The following is a 19950-nucleotide window of genomic DNA, read 5'->3' as shown; positions in this document are numbered from 1 at the left end:
TAGGTTATATAGATCAACCATGTTGAACAAAAAGTGGATTTCTCAAAAATATGTAGAATAAAAGATGCATCCAGGATTAACAGACTTTCTTTTCAGGCTAACCTTGAGATACCCATGTTAAATATGAGAATTTTCTTTCCCGTACTTCAATTAATTAAAACCAAAGAATTTCCCATTAGAAGCTGTCAACCACATAATCTAGTGTAAATCAGGGCAATTTTCACCAAATTAGTTTGGGGTTTTTTTTTTGTGTGTGTTTTTTTTTTTTTTTTTTTTTTGGTTGTTGTTTTGTTTTGTTTTTGGAAAGACCATTAGACATCATAATTTCCAGATAAAAGTTCTTTTCAGCAACTTTGTGATAGAAAAATACACATTGATCACTATAGCTTGGAGGGAGACAAAAAATTATTTCTACTCATGTTCAGTGTTATTTCAGAAAGTTAATCCTCTCCTTAGTAGCAGATCACATAAAAATTTCTAATTTTTAGAACTCTGGTCTAGAAGTCTATTTCTATATACTACATTCATACATTGTGTGGCATAGTGACAAACAACTTTTTAATTCAATCTATTTATATTTTTTCTAAGTACATTTTAGAACTGGTTTTGTATGAAAACAATTTAACTTTCTTGTAAGGTCTTCCAACTCTTTCATGATATGGATCTTCTCTGTATTCAGTGCATTCTCCTCCTCCTAGGCCTACATTTGATGGCATTCACACATTTATATATTCCTTTATTTATAGATTAAAAATATTTGGTTAATTTTTTTATTCCACATCTGTTTTTTATAATAATGTACTCTAGACTGCTTTGTTATTACATCACTCTGTATTTCAAAGCACAAGATGTTTGTTTTTAAAGGCTAAGTGAGGGATTCAAGAAATTAGTATTTGAAAATACTCAGTAAAATTTGTCTGCTTCACAAAACCAAGTAAAATTAAAATAATTATTTAAAAATTAAGATAAAAGAAAACATGAACAATTAGAAAGTACACATCTTCCACTGTTTTTTGCAGAATTGACTTCTTGGAAATGTTTTTGCATTTTTTGCTTTAGCAAGTTACTTGTGGGTCTGTCAACAGTGTAATTGCTGTAAATTGACAAAGAAAAGATACAAGAAAAACAAAGTAATATTGTGCTTCCCACTGTGCTGGATGACAGAAAACAGTGTTAAGTCCCTACATTCTGCCACTTGTCTATGGCACTGAAATTTTTGTTACATCTCTTTTGCCATCTTCTTTTGAACTCGAGTTTTGATGCTATTGTTCAGTGTATGATAATTATTTTTGATATATTATTATATAAGGATACATATGATAATTACTTTTTGTATGCACATCTGCCTAGCCCTGTTTAAGTGGATTTTTACAGCTGAACTTTGAAAACACATCTGCTTTCCCTTAAAAATTTTACTTGCCTGGGTAATTACATAACTGAAATTTATGTCTTTATTATAATAAAGAAACATAAAACAAGAGTTAAAAACAATTTTAGGAACTTTCACAAACATTATAGTTGTTTGGTCTATTTGGTAATGCTGTTTCATTCTTAAAGAAATGCTAAATGATTACCTAAGCTATATTGCAGTGGCAGTATTTTGGGAGTTACAGGTATATTCAACCACTGATTTTCTGTAAGCATATTCTTTGACCACTCTCAAATCTGTCTGGAATAGGACATACAGCTCAAAAAGTTTATTGTGAGACAGAGTGCAACTACACAAAGGAACTGGTCTAAAAACACGTTGGAATCAGCTGAGTCCATATTCTGTCCTATTGTCAGTGCACCAGCAGGAAGTAGAAGAGCCCTCCCTCCCCATGGTTCTGTGTCTGATGTTACCATTCTGGAACATGAAGATGCCCTGCAGAATACTGGATGACTGCTTAGCATTTTAAGGAGTGATTTCATCTTAAAATGATACTGTCACTTCTTTAGAGTCATGTTGTTTACCACCAAGAGAAATTTTGGCTTATTTGTAAATTAATGGCTTATATGTAAACTGTTTTCCATTGAGACTACTGCATCAACTCCCCATTATATTTCACAGAGCTTTTAAAAAAGAACACAATGAAGAGAAGTTGCCAGCGACCTTGTTTTTTTATTCAGGAGCACATAAAAAAAAGTTATGCCACAGCTTTGGTTGACTGGAATAACAGGCATACTTATATTTTAAACTTTTTTTTTTTTTAAATGGTAAACAAGTGTACATTCAGTTGTGTGCAAGACCAACACTGTCAATAACACAATTACACTACAGAAAATGAAATGTTTGAAGTATATAGCTGTGAAACCCTTCATATTTTTGGTAATTAACCGGCACTGTTAGCATTAGTCTGTAGAAGCCATTACATATATGGCAAACACTGAAAACAGACCCTGTGGCAAAGTGAATGCAATTAGTAGTTGCACTGGCTCTGGAAACAAGTAAGAGCCCTACTTAAACCTATTACTCATAAACTATGTCTTCTGCAACTTAAACATGGAAGAATTACCTAACTTGTAGTTTACTACTCAGCCACTTGAACTTAAAAAAGTGGACAGTAGTTTCATATATTTGGGATAATTACAATTCAGTAATTTTTCATGCCATGGAAAGAGTTGCTTAGACTGGATGATTATTCTATATAACCCCATAACTCCATGTTCCACTGATTTATGAATGCTTCTAACATCTCTTATAAAATCTTTTTTTTTTTTTTCTTTTTTTTTTAATAATGAGAGCTGCTATCAACCACCTAGACTGGAAGAAGAGAGGTATGAAAATCCCCAGGCAATGATGAATCCTGAGTATTTTGCAACAGTGTGCACTGATTTCTGGTAGTCCAAAGCCTCTCTCCACTCTGAAGGCATGATAATAAAGCAAGCATAGGTGGAATATTTACAATTTTTAGAATAAACCTACCAGTAGAACAAGTGTATCCACTTCTCATTCTACAAAATCTGCTTTTTAATATCACCTTTTTGTAGAAACATATGGCAAAGAAAATAAAACTGTCTTTTTTAGTAAACAAAAGAAGGTTTTGATAAAAGCATGTAAAAGACAGTTTTATCTGCTGCATGATGATGTACAGGTACCCGTATACAAGCATGTATACTAAATAATAAAAGAGAAGGTGTATTTGAATGTTACAGGTCTGATGTAAACACAGAAAAAAAATGAGAGTAGTCAAAGTACTGATACATTAACTCACTCCATCATGCCTAATTATTGCAGCATATATGATATAAAATAATTAAAATGCAGAAAATATCTGCTTATCTTCAAACCAGGCAAAAGAGATCTCTTTGGAAATGTAGTTAAATTAAAAAAAGGTCAAGCTGTGTGTTACATTTCAGCCTACAGAAGAAATTTACAGGGAGATTATAAAGTCCTGAAAATAGAAGTTTATGATGACAACAGACAATGCCTTCATTATGGTGACATCAACAGAGCCACTGTAACACATACCATTTTCTTGTTGTACAGGTTTACAGTAGATATTTGAAGACATAGAAAAGGTTCATGTGCAGCTTTTCCATCAAAGGTGTGCAGTTCATCAAACTGATAAATACATTTCCTAAAATGTTTTAGAAAATGAGAAAAGACACTTAACCTAAACATGTAGTGTGCACATTAGTTAACCACATATAAACTTAAGATTCTTAAGTGCACTATGATCTGCAGGCATGAATGGCTTTTGAAAGCTCAGTAAGGTAGCTGAACTCATTCTAAAGAACCATTTAAGAAGTTGTTTCCAGTTTTGTCTGATCATTTTTTCTTGGAAAGAGTCTCACCACCAGGTTGTACATCTAGTGAGGCCTCTTCAAGAGACAGCTTAACATCAGCTGCATTAACAGGAGATCCAGGGGTAGCTGTACAGATAAGAGACGAGAAAAAACCATTAGGTTTTATGTTTAATATTCATGCTAAAAAGCATCAAAAGCAACAAAAATGCATATTACCTAGTATAGAAACACAAGCAAGCTGCATTAGCTAATGAAATCAGAAACCCGCATGGAATTTGTTCTCTAAATAGCACAACCACTCAAAAGAAGACAGTGTAGCTGGCCAACAATTCAGACTGAACATACTAATGACTGAATGCATGACTGTGTAACTGGCAGCTTCAGTCAGAACCTCGTCACAGAGCTCTACAGTAAATGTTCAGAAAACATTCTAGAAATTCTGCCATTTAAATAAATTCCTTTGTTTTACTTGGAGATAGCTGGAAATGCTGTCATACTTCAAAACAAAAACACATGAATTATCAGGCCATAGAAATTGAAATAACTTAGAGAATAAGGGAAACTAACTATTAAGACAGTTTTACTGCTAAAACTATTTGTGCAATGCTGTTGAGTTCTTGCTGACCCACGAAATGATCCCACTTACACAGACAGGGAATCTTAAGAAATAGCTGCCATACAAAATTATTCTGGAAAGAATCAAGGTAGTCATTGTGCCTCTGACAGAGGTTACTTACATAAGGTTGGTTTCTCTATTGCGAGCCTTTCAGGCAAAGTTTCAAGTGGAGTTGGTTGAATTTTTGCAGGGGTATAGGTATTTAAAGAAATTTTTCTTCCTGAAAGTGGTATCATATAAGTTGGAGAAGCTGCAATGGTGGGAAAAAAAGAATATACACATCATTAACAACAAAAAATACTCTCACCCAAGCCAAACATCAAAAGCAGCAGCCATAGGACTGTGTATCTGTCCAGAAACACAGACAACACCGTCACACAGCTCAGCTGCCCATTTTTGACTGTGATGTCAAAACTTTGCAACGTAGAAGACAAATCTAAAAGTCTCCTTTTTAACAAAGAAAGCAACACAATGAGTTCATGCTGCTAAGAAAGCTAAGCTGAATTTCACTAACACTAGCCTCACCAGCAGATTGGCAAAAGCATTAGTGCTACTTCCCCTAGGTTATGAAGATTGCACCTGTTTGTCTGTGAAAAATGCACATGGGACATTTAACTCCAGACAACCTCTAAAATAGTACAGGACAACAGCTGGAGAGCCAAGAACCTATGGCCTTAATTGTATCAGGTCTAATTTCCAACCACTCCTCTGTAGAAAGGTGACAGCCATATGCTAGGAGTGTGACAAGGGTTTTTTTAAAGTATTTTTTCATCTTGTGTATTCTCAACTCTGAACAGATTTTGAAGACACACTTCCTCACCAGCATAACAAGGCATTTTACATAGCTAAGAATTTTCATATACTTCATATACAGTAGCATCAGTTTTCCTAAACTGCTCACTTTCTCAGATATAGAAGGCCTATTCTGTCAATTTAGCTACTGATTAAAATCTAAAGTGTATAAAATAACAGGAAGAAAAAGGAAAAATCCTGTAACAGCAAAAAGAAAAATCTTAACAGGTAGATAACCTTTGTATCAGTACTTGTTTCTGCATGTAAGTTTTCTGATCAAAACATGAGTCTTTAGACACTTCCTCAAGAAGAATGACTTTCAATCACCTGACACGTCGATAATAAGCATCCTAATATGTGAATGACCTAAATCTAACCCAACTTGAACCAATCCAAAGACACAGCAGAAGAATAGCAATGGGAAGTCATTTTCCCAGAGATGCGCACATGTATAGAACTTAGTTGTATTTCATTTCAAGCATATTTAAACTTTAAACATGTAGCACAAACTACCAAAAAGTTCAGTAACTGCAAAGCTCTCTACAGGTGAAAACCCCAAGTAATATTAAAAGAAACAGGAAATAACACATTTTCAAGTGTAAATGCAACACTCCTCTGCTGTGGTTACTGCTAGTACAACAGCACAGTATGAAGCTGGAAATACTGCATGCTCACTAAAAAGTATGACCTGTGACGCAGTTGACAGTGTGGACAGGACAGAGGAGTCAGTGTAAGGAAATAAACCCAGTATGATTGCATTAAATCCTTAATTTCCTACCCCAACAATCTCTCTACAGAGCCTTTACTGCAATGAATTATGACAGTATCCATACCCACAAAAGGATACTGCAAAATTCAGAATTATGGTTTATGTACATTTTCATTTTCTTTAAAAGCAGTATCCTTAGTTTAACTGTTAGCTGTAAAACACTGCAAAAAATAATCAGACAGTATTTACGAACTTAAAATTAACATAAATACAAACTAAAACCAGTACATGTGTCCTGTAGATTTTCCCTTGATGGAGCAGCAACAGAGGCAAGAAATTCATCCACCTGCTTCAGAGACAAGGAATTATGTAGAGTTTCCAAAGGGCAAATAGAAGGCACCATGGAATACAGTTCAAAACCTAAAAGAAAAATAATAGAAAAGAGAGATTTCCAAACATAAGACAGGATTTAAGCTCTTGCACATGCAAGTATTAATGACAAAAAATATTTATTTTACATTAGCACATGCAGATATAGGACTCCTGAAATCATGGAAATTAAATATCATAGGAGTTGGAACAAGATGGGCCCATTTCCAGGGTGTACTAAACTAAAGACACCATGTAACATACCATGGGATACAAATCCCATGTACACATGAAGTACATGTGCACACACAAATTATTCAAACAGAACTGTGCTCTACTCCCAAATTACCTAATGAAAGATAATTTTCCTTTAAGAAAAAAATTAGCAGATCACTACAAAAAAAAGTCAGGAAAAGACAGTATTTCTCCTATTAATTCTCATACCTGGCATGTGACTAAATAGATAACTCATTCATGCAAGAAAATAGGATATAGCTATTTTGTCAACTGTTAGCAGACAAGAGCTAAAAATGCTACATCTTCCAAGAAAGAAATCTGCAGAATTCACGTTCTATCATCTTCAGTATTCTGTGAAAATAAATTGTTGCCTTTAATATCAAAGGAAAACCACTGTTAGCATTTTTGTACCTTGAGGTTATATGTTTTTATTTTCTAAGATAGATTTACACCTACCTTTAAGCATTTAAAAACAGTACTTAGAAGACTAGAGGTTTCATATTTTAGAAGAGATAAGTAAAGCAACCCAAGAATCTAAAAATTTATTGAACTTTGCTTTTCTATGTTAGTATTGATCATACACTAACCATGCATATCCATATTACTAGCAGACTAAAAAGCATTTCAACATCTTGGCTGAAAAAAATTTGCAGCTCTATAAAGTGATGCAAGTTTGATAACTCAATGAACAGCTTTTCATCCAATTGCACTTCAGAAGAGAAAAATATGTCCATTAGTGTTTTCAACATTCAGCTGTAACGCTACAACTTTGCAATTCAATATGGTAAATTTGTTTTAGTTAAATGAAGAAGCAATAGTGAATGAAATAATGTTTAGAATTTCAGTTCAAGGTACATTTATTAGAGATAGCATTACGACTGTGAACTGTTCTTTGCCATAAAATAATAAGCAACAAAATTCCTGTGATATGCAATGTTCCCCGTTCATTCCCCATTAGTACTCTGCATAGAGAAGTAACAAGGTTTCAACCCCAAAATGTCTGTATTTATATCTTTATTTTTAGATCCACCTTGGCCAATACTCAAATTTTCGGGACAACTGCTACAAATATACAATCAACTAACGTGTATCATGTCAGCTTGACTTAGATTATAAACAAAATGTTGCACTTCATAAAAACGTGGTTTCTGTGTACAAAAGAAGCACCACCATATAATTAACTTCTGTTCTCCTACAAAGGCAGTAGCTAAGCTTCAGTGTAAGCACTAAGATGTTTGGCATACATATTAATATCCTAAATGACTATTTGCATGCATGCAAAGCGCAAACCCTTTCGTTGCATTACAGTGAAATGTAAGATTTCTCTTTTCACCCTCACAGAAAAGTCACCATCATTTCAATGAGAATTTATTTTTCTATTTGCAAATAACAAAGTGGGACAATGTCAGGTTAACTTTTTAGTAACTATTATTGTCATAGTGCATGTTACAGAAAACCAGGAAAGAATTTCAAAATACAACCATGCCCTTAAAAAAAAAAAAAAAAAAGTTTTTCTTGTTTCACAAATTTGCCCTCCAAATGTTTTTGTTGAGTTTTGACAATTCTGCTGTCAGCAAGTCACATCCCAGAATGTTGTAGTAGTAACTTTACGCCTAAGGGATATGGCTTAAAAGACACTCTGGAAGTCTATCTGCAATGTTTTATTTGAATATTTTATGGTAAATATTTTGGATGTTAGGAGAAATAAATTTGAAATTTTATGATGAAGAAGCCCGACAGTATCCCTTTAAAAAGGCAATTTCCTGTACATGAACAGCCTTTGAGCTTTGGCTGTATTCATTCTTAAAGCATCAAAATGCAAGACAATGAAAGGGTTAACGCAGCATCTCAAAAAGCCACCCTGCTGTCTTAGATTCAAAAACTATAGAGACATACCACTGGAGCCTAGAAATTCCACAGAGGAAATGGACCAGCACCTAAAGAGGTGTGGGTGTTCTGCAGAGGCCCAGAAAATAAGGTAAAGCACTTTCAGAAGATACTTGTTTCACCATGTTCCTTGAACTAAAGATGGGGGGGTAGTCTGAAATGAGTTAAGAGGGTGTGATAACAACATAAAAATAAGAAAAAAAAACAGAGTGAAAGGGACAAGGAGAATCAAAGTGATAGTCCAGAGGACAGATGAAACAACATGAATATGGACGTATGTTAGTAGAGAACCCTTGGAAACCTCCAATACACTCAGGGTTCAGAGGAGCTCATACTGCATGCATTAATCTTGTCAAAGATGTGTGGTAAAACTGCTGCATTAATGAATCAGAACAATCAATGTGATCAACACAAGCAATTTAGATCCTTTTTTGTAAAGAATGCAGTCACAAAAAGATAGTGCTAAATGGAATAGAGAGTAATCATATTATTAGACACTGATACTCAAATGCAGCTTCTACTTTCTGAACCTATATGTTTTGGAAATATTGTTTGGTTTGAGTGTAAGGATAAAAAACAGACTCCTAATTTTCCTATCCGAAATAGGACACTAGACTTTGGCCTTTTAGATCAAACACAGTCTTAATGGTATTAATTCAGGCTTACTGTGTTACTTTTCCTTCAAGACACACCGCAGTGCAAAAAAGTCACTATGGCCTTTGTTTCTCAGCAAAGCCAAACAAAAACTCCTTTTTTTTCCTTTTTAAATTAACTTTGTTTCTAAACAAATATACTTTGAATCTATCATGAAAGTACTGATGATTTCCACTGCACTGTCAATATCATCACCATCAATGTATTCAGCCACCAGTCATGCACTTTTTAAAACTGCAGTTAAGAAATCTGGAAAAGCTACATTAGGTCTGGTGGATGCTGAAGACTGAGTCTAATTTTCATGAACAGGATATATTTGGGGCCTATTTAATCACATAGAAAAGGAGGTGCAAAATATTTTGCTGAGGAAGAAAAAGACATACCTTTGTCCTGTGTTAAACCAGACCTTTTTTGCAAACTGAAGACAAGTTAAGTCTCACTCTTGAAGCTCAAGAGAGGTCAATGCTGCTCAAGAAGTCACAGCTCTCTTGCTGTGATTTTTTTGTGCAATATTTAAGTAATTTGCACATCTGATGAACAGAGAAGTATGATAAGGTAAAATAAATTTTTGTCCTGTGACAAACATGGTAATTTAGCAGGAATGGAACTAAAGCTTCTGCTTTAGTTTTTTTAATTTAGCATCACTTCAAGAAGATAGTCATAAACTCCAGCTGTCAATTCAGTGATTTATTTTAGAATTGGGAGGCTCAGGGAATCAGGTCAGCAGGAGAAAGACAAAGAAGAAGCAGCAGCTATCAAGAAGTGTAATGTCCAATAAGATCAGATTTCATTGTGTTTATCTTGTACCATATCACACAAGAAGTTGGGGAGAATAATTTATTACAGAGATCATGATTAGCAGTAGCACTTCCTTTTTTTTTTTCAAGGATTTTTCCAAGAAATGAATTTTGATGTTGTATTTATACTAATGAATGGTAAAGAAGGGATTTAGGATATCTAATGATTACAAATATATTTGGAATTGTGCTTGAAGTTAGGAACAACAGACAGTTGGATGATACTGTACACCCCGTATTTGAAATAAAAATAAAAGGGATGAAGCAAGGAACCTTTTGTTTTTGTTTTTGTTTTTAAAATAAAAGCAAAACGTACCATTGGTTGGGTGTCGAGCAAATGAGATAGAAAACCTTTTAACAGCAGAACCGCGTGTGGTGTCTGAGAAAGAGAAAAACAGGTACCTGAAATTTGTAACAGCTACCAAAAGACGGAGATTTTAAAATAGGAAAAGAAGAAGGAAGAAAAAAAGAAAAGATGAGAAGGTATTAGAACTGAGTGGCATGCAGAAGGGACCAAGGAAAAGGGCAAAAATCTAAATAGAGGTTAAAAAGAAGAAAATTTGGATTGTTGGTAACTACAAGATGTGTAATGAAGTGTATGAAAACAAGCAGAATGAGCTGGTGATTCTGGCATACAAGGTTATTCGGGTTAGAGTCGAACACTGAGTAGTGAAGTGTGGGGGGCAAACAGCGTGAATAGTTTCACCTCAGAGTTATAAAGGTGTGCTTTGGCATCTTTACATTCGAAATCTAGTGAGAGAGTTTCTTCTCTACCCTAGATTATCCAAAACTGAAAATCTCCTGCTCCTTTGTAATCCAAACCCCACCAAAAAAAAAGGTTAGGAATCCTAAAATTTTCACCATCAGTATTTAACTTATTACTTCATAATTTCTTTTATTCCTCACATATGCTCCAAGTAATTTATTTAATTTGGAGATCAATTAGCAATGAAAAAAGCCAAAGTTTAAAGTGGTTAAAGAATTTCAAACCAAAAATTTTAGTTTACTTAAAAAATGCACTTGCTGAAATCTCCTGCCACACCTTACAAGCCTGTGAGCTAGTGTTCAAATCAAGACAAACAAGAGTTAACTGCGCTATCAAATTAAAACATAAGCAACCTATAGACAAGAAGCAATAGAAACTCACAGAATTAATACTAAGGTAAAATATTCTAGGATTCCACCAAAATCTTTAGAAGTTCAATGTGGCACATGGGTTTGTGCGTGCATGTGCGAGAGTGTGCACATACCATCTATGAAGCCAGAAGAAGTCAGCTTTTTACGATGAGTACGAGCATAATCCTGTAGGTTAGGTGCACTTGAAGAACCCCCGAGCACTGAGGTGCTAAACAGGCCCGCACAGTGAGACCCTGATGGGAGTTAGAGAAAATACATACAACAACCAGGTGTTCGTCCATTCACATTGGGGATGCATGCAGCATGCAAGCACATGGCTCTTACCACACAAAAGGCAGCTTTTGGCAGTGCCTTGGACAGGTTCACAATATGCTTGTAATGTCAGAGTGGGACTTGTAGGCTGAAACTATCATAATTTATTGTGCTTCTACTCATGAGACAGCACTCTCTGCTCTATGTGCAAAGAGAGGATTGGCTTTAACCAAAGTGAGTTCTTGTCCTGTTTTCACTTTTGGTAAAAAAAAGTTACCAGTTAGCATCAATGTAAACATAAACAAAACAACAAAACAAAATGAAGATGATGATGATGATGATGTGAAAGTTGTGTATTTTAAAACCTGCATTTATGAAACAAATATAAACTGGAAAAATACTGCTCATTGCTTTCATCCAAATCAACCTTTGAGATGATAGTCTGCAATGAAGTACTCATGCATTTCCACAGACTTAATATAGGAATATTTCCCTTCTAACCCCAATAAAATGTTAACGAAATCAGAAATAACTCTATGCATATTTCAGCTACTGTTACTGACAGTGTTACAAAATGAAAAACCTAAAAGTTTAGTCTGACTTCCTTTCCTGAGAAGACTTTTGCACAGCTCCATGCAAGTGACAGTACTTCTGTTACAACTCATCAGAATGGGAGTTAAACAAGCCACAGACAAAAATATAAAAATAACTTTCGTAATCATCAACCATAAATGAAACTTACATACAACAATGAACAAAATGGAAAAAAATGTTGCAATTTTTTTCCTTTACATTTTACTACTAGTTGAAAGGAGAAGCTGTTTTTCACTCAGAGCTTATGTTTTAATTTTGATGAGTAGCAGCAGATTTTTCTTTTGAAAACCAGCTGTTTATCCAGTGATGCTTCCTTTCATTACTTTTAACAATCCAGTGAGGGGAAACATTACTAGCACATGTGACCAATCACAGCCAAAATAAATTGGTGCCTGGTCTGTGGCAAAAGCCTTTCACACCAAATATATAATACCTTAATCTACACACAAAAATACATCCATTTTCACAAGCCATATTGTGTCACACAAAAGTCATTTAACTTTATCAAGCACATAATAAAAAACAGGACTTCAATAAACAAGAGCACCTGATGTATGCATTTTACTAAGGGAAAATATAATAGGAAGAAAAGTATCACAAAAAGATTAGACATACAAAAATAATACAAAAACTACATATCTTTACAAAGAAAGGAAAAGCTACTTCTAAGTTGATGCATATAGTTTATGCATTTTCTACACTTCATTCTTCCCATGAAAAGCCACACAGAAAAAAAACAAAAGCAAGATTGATTTACAGTAGTGCATGATTTAATTTTTTTGCATATGAGTCATATGTATGCCTGTTTAAAAGAAGCAGCAGAAAAGCACCACTTGAATTAAAGGAATTTGAAACAACTCATTGAATTATAGCATGATTCATTCTAATGCTGAAAAGAAGAAATTAATTTTAGGAGAGGGAATATGTGCAAAACCCCTAATACTATCAAGAAACTTGAGGTTTGTTCCCCATCCCAGTCCCCTCATTAAAACATGTTCACTTTCATCAATTGCCTGCAGCAGGAAACCGAAATTTTAAAGAAAAGTGTTTTAACAGTTTCTGGTGCAGGCCATTTCAATACAAAAGATTCTTGCAAATTCCAAAAACTCAATCAGAAACTACATTATCATAAAAATCTACTTTACATTAAAAATAGTCTTGTGCACCTGTTGCGAGCAGTACAGAATCAGTAGTATGAACAGTTTCAAACAATTTGTTATTTTCAGTTATAATTTATTTAAAAACTTTTGCTGCAGAAAAACTGTCCAGTTCATAGGCAGATACTCAGCATATGGTACTGATAACAAGTGCTATTGGGTCCTGTTAATAAAAAAAAGCTATTCAAAGAATATACAACTGTACAGAACAACAGGCAGATGAAAAGCTGATAACATCAAACAAAATTCCAATTGTAGGCACATACCTAGACCACTCTGCTTTTGTTCCAGAATAGTTCGTGGTGTTCGCAAGTTACTATTGCTTTCTGATAGGACCTGGATGAAAAAACAGAAAAATAAGGGCAAGTAGAACAGCAGCATGAAACATCCATTTAACTTGATACAGCAGCCTGTTTCAGACAGACACGTGTTAATAAGCTGTATGATAAGTGTTAGTAAAAATATGTAAAGGAAACATGAAAGATCATGCAATATCCCCTTCTGAAGGGAGTCCATTTCACATATGAGTTCCTTGCAATGAAGTGGTGCAAAGCAAGCATTCAGAATGAGAAGGGACACAGACCAAGACTGATATGAGAACAAACATTTGAGACATTTTATTTCATTTTACCAAATGCACTCTCCTAAACTGCGCCTGTATTGAAAAAAGGAGGGGAGGGAAGGAAAGACAGACAAGCTATTGAGGACATGATACAATCACTGATCCATGCACGGGCTCAATCAGTGTAATCTTCAGATGCTCACAGCCTTTGCTGATATAAACTTTTCCAATGTAAATAGTTTTAAAATTTTCAATATTAAATTATGAACATTTTTCAGAGAAAAAGGATATGGTTAACAGAACACCATCCATTGTCATACATGTAAACAATATCTTGACATTCTGAACATCTTTACATCTTCACTGGCACTCCCAAAACACTTGGCGTTTCTTTTTCTTCCTGCCTTCCCCTCACCCCCCAGTATAAAGAAAAATCTTCAAAATATTGTACAAGTCAATGGATGATGTACTGTGTTGGGAGTTTCAGATACCTCTGGATACAGAAGGCAAGAATTATTAGTGCTAGGAGTTTTTTCCCTGCAATAGTTAATACCAGGCCACTGAAAATATGATATATGCAAAACAAGTTTTGAATAGCAGCATGAAGTACCAAATAAATTATTTTAAATGGTATTGGTTGCAATTATTAATTTTTAATTTTTTTTTTCAATTTACCTACCACCAAATTAAGCAATGCTGGTTTTAAAGTCTTAAAGGACAACTAAACCAAAGCAGAAATCTCTTTCATTAGGCAGTTGCACTAAGTCATTTTTACTATGGTAACATTTGCAATTCCTATAAAGAAATCAAATTTTTACGAAACCATGTAACACATTCAGTAGAAAAACATGTACTTGCTCTTTTTCCCCCAAACATTCTCAGCAAGTAATTTTAAGAAGCGGAAGATTTTGCTTCAAACATAATCCATAACAAGGGATTAGATGTCCTTAAAGACAGTTGTTGCTTGGAATGCATAAAATGTTTAATGAAGTAAAGTTTAAAAACCTGTTGCCATGAGCCAAAAATACTGGATGTGAAAGCCAGTGATTTAGGGGAGACAGGGGAAGAAGTGATTTGTTCCCCTGATCTGCGTCTTCGACGCCCAGTACCCACACCACTGGTGTAATGCAGCCAGGTACCAATACACTCTGGGCTAGACACACTCAGGGGGCTCTCTTCCTGGAAGTGAGAAAGGGGGCAAAAAACAGCAAAGCATGCAAAGTTAGATTCAACAGAGCCAAATGAACAGAAAAGAAAAACCCAATCTGCTTGCACCCTTTTATATACTACTTTTAAAACTATTAAACAGCGAATAGAGAAGAGTAATAATTCAATATTAGGAAGTTAGCAGTTCCACTCTTATCTTTTCAATCAGCTATATCTTTTAACACAACACTTCAGTCAAATTTCTGGTATGCTAATTATTAGATATGAGAGAAAGGTATTTATTAACAATAATCGATTCATGGTTTTAAGAATTTTCCACATGTTGGAAATAGAACATCTATTACCCTTGACATCCTGTTTAATAGTTCTTCCCCTCTTAAGTACATTAAACTTTCCTATTTATTACTTAATAGTTTCCATTTCTAGTCTATAAACTTATCTGAAAGATTCTCATTTTTAAATTGCCTTTGAGACTTTACAGCTGACTCACTAGTATTAGCACCAACCTGACTGGTAGCAGTTTTCCAAACTTAATGTGCTGAACTTTATCTGATGCTGGACACCCTATTAAAACTTCCAAGGGAGAACAGTGTCAGGCTAAGAGCTCCCCTAAACCCTACGTCCTTTTGTATCATTAACATTTTTTGCAATACTGAATTTGGTTTCCAATGTTGATGAACTTTACATTCTTGTTTTACTATTAAAACTCTGCTCTTTTTTCTTTTCATGACTCAGTTACAGTTGCAAATCCTATTGTAAATATTGCTGACTATAACCCAGATTAAAACTTCCATATAATCTCACACCTGAAAGTGTCCTGTCAAATTAACGGACATAGGTGAAGAGAGAATTTGCCTTATAGGAGGGAAAAAAAAAGGAAAAAATAATTCAAAGCAGTTGCAGTTTAAGTTGCAGTGACTTTTTTTTTTTTTTTAAACACTTTGTTTGGTTTAAATATTCCAAATACTGGTTTTGCAGATTTCAGTAGGCCAGACAAAACTTCCAATTTAACTTTTAAGAAAAATATTTCATTTCTGTAAATTGGCTAATTTCTTCCAGCAAATAAAAAAGCACAGAATGCTGAAACACATTAGATCTCAACATGTACTATCTGTATAGTCAAAATTTGGCAATTTGTGGTACTGATATCTTGCGAAAGTAACTTCCACAGAATTTATGAAAATGGTTAGAAGTTTGAAGTAATAGACTATTAAATTGTGTGTATATGAACTCATAACTAGGAGGGGAGTTTGCATGATCATAGTGAAAACAGCTTTTAAAAATCAAAAATATTGATGTTGTGAGCATTTGTTTATGAAAAAACTTGGAAATAGGAAATGTAAGACATTAACATTTATTATGTCTGTTAATTTATGGAAGTCATGTGAAGTTATACAAATATCCTTATAGAAAGGAACCATGCATCTTTTTCTCTCCACACTGCCAATAACCAAGTAACTTGCAAATCTATAATACTTTTACTGCATACAAACAGCCCATTCCCAACACAAACATGAAAGAAAAAGCTTTTGGTGTGAATCTTCATTTCTGATGGTTTTAAGCAACTGAAAATGAGGCAATAAGAAGCTGTTAGTCTGCTTCTAGCATTAATATCACAGAAGTGCCACTATGCACCATCTGAAGCTTTGCCACTCAACCATCCAACCATCCAAATGCTATCAGTAATACAGCCATGCATCCCCCCACCTCTGTGACATTAAAGCCATGTCTGTGAAGCACACCTAAATGTCATGGCCTTCAAGACAGCAAACTCGACTGTTCAAGATGTTATCTAACAAATTCATGAAACACAAACCCCAGCCACTTAAAAAAAAGCTCCAGGTTTATTTTCTTACCTTCAAAAGCTTGGTAACCCCACGAGAAAGCAAACATAGCAGAAGACATGTCTCACCTCCTGTACCTCCCCAACCGCCCCCAATCCCTCTGTTCCCTCTCAGTAAGGGCCACCCTGAAAGCTTGTTTAATTCCCAATAGCAGCTGTCTTGTAAAGATGAATACAAAAGCAATGTCTGTTAGTTTGTAAATGCAGGTTTAGATTGAAAAAAAATCTTAATTTTTAAATACTGACTTTTCTAAAGTGGCTTAAAAAAAGAAGTCTTATCACAGAATAGTAATTTAAAAAAAAAAATTCCTTCAGACAAATTACTGCTATGGAGGATTTCCCACAAAGCAAGAGCAAACCTTCTGTGAGATGCATCCTCCTGGTTCTGTGTAACCGAAAGCTGAATTAAATTTGGCTTTGTTTTGTTTTGTTAAAAGCAACCAAAAGTTAATTTCTGTCAAAGATGTTATGTGGAACACAAACACTTACTTCAACAGAACCAATCTTCCTGGATCTTGGAAGGGGCGATTTTCTGTGTATATGAATTGGGTCTGATACCATTGGCTTGAACATCACTACTGATCGATCTGTTTCATCTCTTTTAGGAGCATGTGCCTCCTCATCACTATCATTTCTGTGAGAGGTTTTCTTCGAGCCTTCATTCTACAAAAAACACATAATTCATTTTCAATTTGTCTGTGCACCTTGAAACATGTAGAAAGAAGCAGCTCTTGAATAAATCTTCTTTGTAAAGATAACACAAGCTGATTTTAAAAATACAAGATGTAAATCACACTCAATTAACCAAATAGCTCCAGATTTTAATAATCTACATATGTTTCTTCTTTCTTCTTCTATCAGAAGAATTCGAGCCAAGCTTTGGTTTCAAACTTTTCTCAAAAAGCAGGTGATAAGTCCACAAACCTGACCATATATCTTTGAAAACATCAATCCTTCCTCAACAATCTGTATTCGTAAGCATGCTGAATACTTTCTTAAGTATTTTTTCAACTGCCAGAGTATCATTCATGTGACAGTGATGTTGATACCACTTTTCTTACAAAGAGAACTTTGTATTACTAGCAAAAATTCTGGCAAAGCCTTAGACAGTCCAAATTATCTATGTCCTTTATCTCAATGCCCATTCAAAATGGAAAAGATTGGGACTGCGTATATTTTACTGGATATTTTTCTAACAAAGTAAAAGATCACACTTTCATTTTTTATCTAACAATTTTCCAGTGTTTACTTTAGGTATTTCTTCAGAAAAACAAACTTTTGCGTTAAAGAAAGGCATAACTTCTACCTCTCTGGAAGCAGGTCTGTATCCATATCCAGCTGGTAAATTTTTATCTTCCTCACAACCTTTGGCTCCAGGACTAAAGTGCAGCTCTACATGAAAACGTTCCTCCGAAGAAAGTTCCTGAAGGAAAATATTAGATAGGTTTATACTATAATACACAGCTCAGCCCTACTCACTGTTGAAGATACTTATCCATTTTAAATACCTTGTTTGGGTCCTCATAAAGCATGATGACAATCTGTGTCATGTAATTGAGTTCATTGACCACGTTTAAATAATCCATAGCTCGTTTCCATTGTTCATCTTTTGATTCCTTATGAAGGGACAAAACCAAAAAATCAACACATAAAACTTCGCTATTTTCTTTAAAAAGACTGATGATTTCATCTTTTCCCCATTTACACAGATTTTAAATTTACAGCAGAAGTACAAAGCTTATCACACCTAAGAAAAATGCAGAGATACATCAAAAAAACCAAGTGACTTAAAATTGCTCATCAAATGAATGAGAAGTGGAGGGGAGAACTTTTCATATTTTATTCATACTTTTCATATTTCAGGGTGTCTTTCCTATTCTTTTGATAATGATGATATGTCTTATAGACAGAGGCAGTTTTAAGATTCTTCCAGTGAGAACCAGTAAGTGAGCAAGAAACCCATTTTAACAACATTTTACAGAAACTGTTTCCAGGTATCGTGCTAACAGTCCAACAAAGTAAATGAAGCTTTCTAGTATACAGAGGAAATAAAATCATCACATCCTAACCTACTGAAATGAATAGTCACCTTTCTTCATGCCCTAGGAAAGAAATGATTTAGCAATCCACCTTAAAGAAAAATTAAAAGTTTATCAGACTAAAACTTGGAGTGTACCTGTTGTAGCATTTCACTGTGGTCTAGGATGGAAAATGCTTTTGTGATCAGTGAGTTTAGTCATCCATTATCAGAAGCAAGTATGTCAATACAATGATTCCAAAAGTTGCTATGGTAGTCAAGTTCTATCTTACAAGCAGTTAGCTAAAATTTGTTGTGCTGCATTTAGCCTCTCCAAGAACTCCGTTAAGTAATTTATGAATCTGAAGACCTTGTTTTTTCAGTTCTTGGCACCAAAGACAATCAGATAGAGAATGGTGCACCCCCTTTATAGTATTCTACAACAGAACAGAAAAGCAAGACAATTCACTGTACAGGAGAAACTTTGTGCTACGTGAGCTACGTGTGCTGCGTGACTCTTTAAGTCAGGTAGGGAGGTCCTGACAATATGTCAATAGTCAAAAATAACGAGCCAGCCCAGAAGTAAATTCAAGAAAACCCTAAATGATAACCTGAATGAAAAGGCGCTGGAAGAATTACTGGAGACAACGTAAGAGAAAAAAAAAATAGTATCTGTCCTTTCCAAATCTATTTGTGACTAACATAACACAGCCAATGCAATTTGAAACACTTATCTGCATATATAATAGGAAATCAAATATTTTAAAAAATGTGATAAATTTCAAAGTCACTTAAAAAAATTAGGCTTTCAGTTGACACAATCATAGCAAGACTGAGACCTTAAGGTTCCTTTTCAGAGCTTTAACAGAGAAAGTGTTGAACTCACATCACATAAGGCACCATAACGAAGAGTGGATAACAGGGAGTGGACGTGACTCTCACTGGTGAAATAGAGCCGTGTGCGAACATGGCGTTCCGGGGACATAACACCCCTGGAGTAACTTAAAAGAAAGAAAAATGCTATTAGAACATGATGAGATGTGTCTCTATTTTAAAAATAGCTGTCAAAAAAAAAAAAATCTGATTACTGTGAGCTAAAAATACACTTCAAATATGAAAGCTACAGAATACCTACATTAATTATTATGGGAATTATTGTAAACCAAGTAAAAAAGTAACTGGCTTACAGAGGGTGAAGCTTATTTACAGTGTCATCATCTTGAGTTCTCTGAAGGTCAGAACGAATTTTTCTGACTAGAGGAGTGCAGTACCCTTTGGCAATCTCCAATTTCTCAGCTTTAGAAATACCATACTCCTGTGTAAGAAGAAACTGACTTTTAAAATTCAGTTAAAGATTAAAATGCCTTCTAATTCAAAGCTTCTATATTAAATCAAATTGCCCCAGCTGCAAACCATTTTGTTTAGCACTTT

General features: G+C 34.6%; 1 protein-coding gene across 13 annotated transcripts in view; it reads right to left on the bottom strand.

Moving 5' to 3' along the window:
- Positions 1-999: 999 nt before the first annotated feature.
- Positions 1000-19950, bottom strand: part of PPIP5K2 (diphosphoinositol pentakisphosphate kinase 2) — a 47868-nt gene continuing 28917 nt past the window's right edge. Inside the window, exons 20-32 of one of the 13 annotated variants that reach the window (XM_027896839.1) lie at positions 19707-19834; positions 19406-19520; positions 18011-18118; positions 17809-17925; positions 16992-17165; positions 14498-14671; positions 13197-13266; positions 11041-11160; positions 10107-10169; positions 8349-8408; positions 6135-6266; positions 4467-4595; positions 1000-3855 (exon numbers count right to left, since the gene is read on the bottom strand). In XM_027896839.1, coding sequence (XP_027752640.1) covers positions 3752-3855; positions 4467-4595; positions 6135-6266; positions 8349-8408; positions 10107-10169; positions 11041-11160; positions 13197-13266; positions 14498-14671; positions 16992-17165; positions 17809-17925; positions 18011-18118; positions 19406-19520; positions 19707-19834 — 1494 coding nt within the window. In that variant the 3' untranslated portion in view covers positions 1000-3751. The other 12 variants (XM_027896745.1, XM_027896753.1, XM_027896764.1 and 9 more) reach the window with 12 other exon arrangements.

This window comes from Empidonax traillii, unplaced genomic scaffold (genome assembly GCF_003031625.1).
Source record: "Empidonax traillii isolate 1590-97213 ecotype Southwest subspecies unplaced genomic scaffold, ASM303162v1 scaffold18:size2335232, whole genome shotgun sequence".
Taxonomy (NCBI): domain Eukaryota; kingdom Metazoa; phylum Chordata; class Aves; order Passeriformes; family Tyrannidae; genus Empidonax; species Empidonax traillii.
Note: the sequence above shows the minus strand (reverse complement) of the source record. Positions and strands in the feature narration are given on the sequence as shown.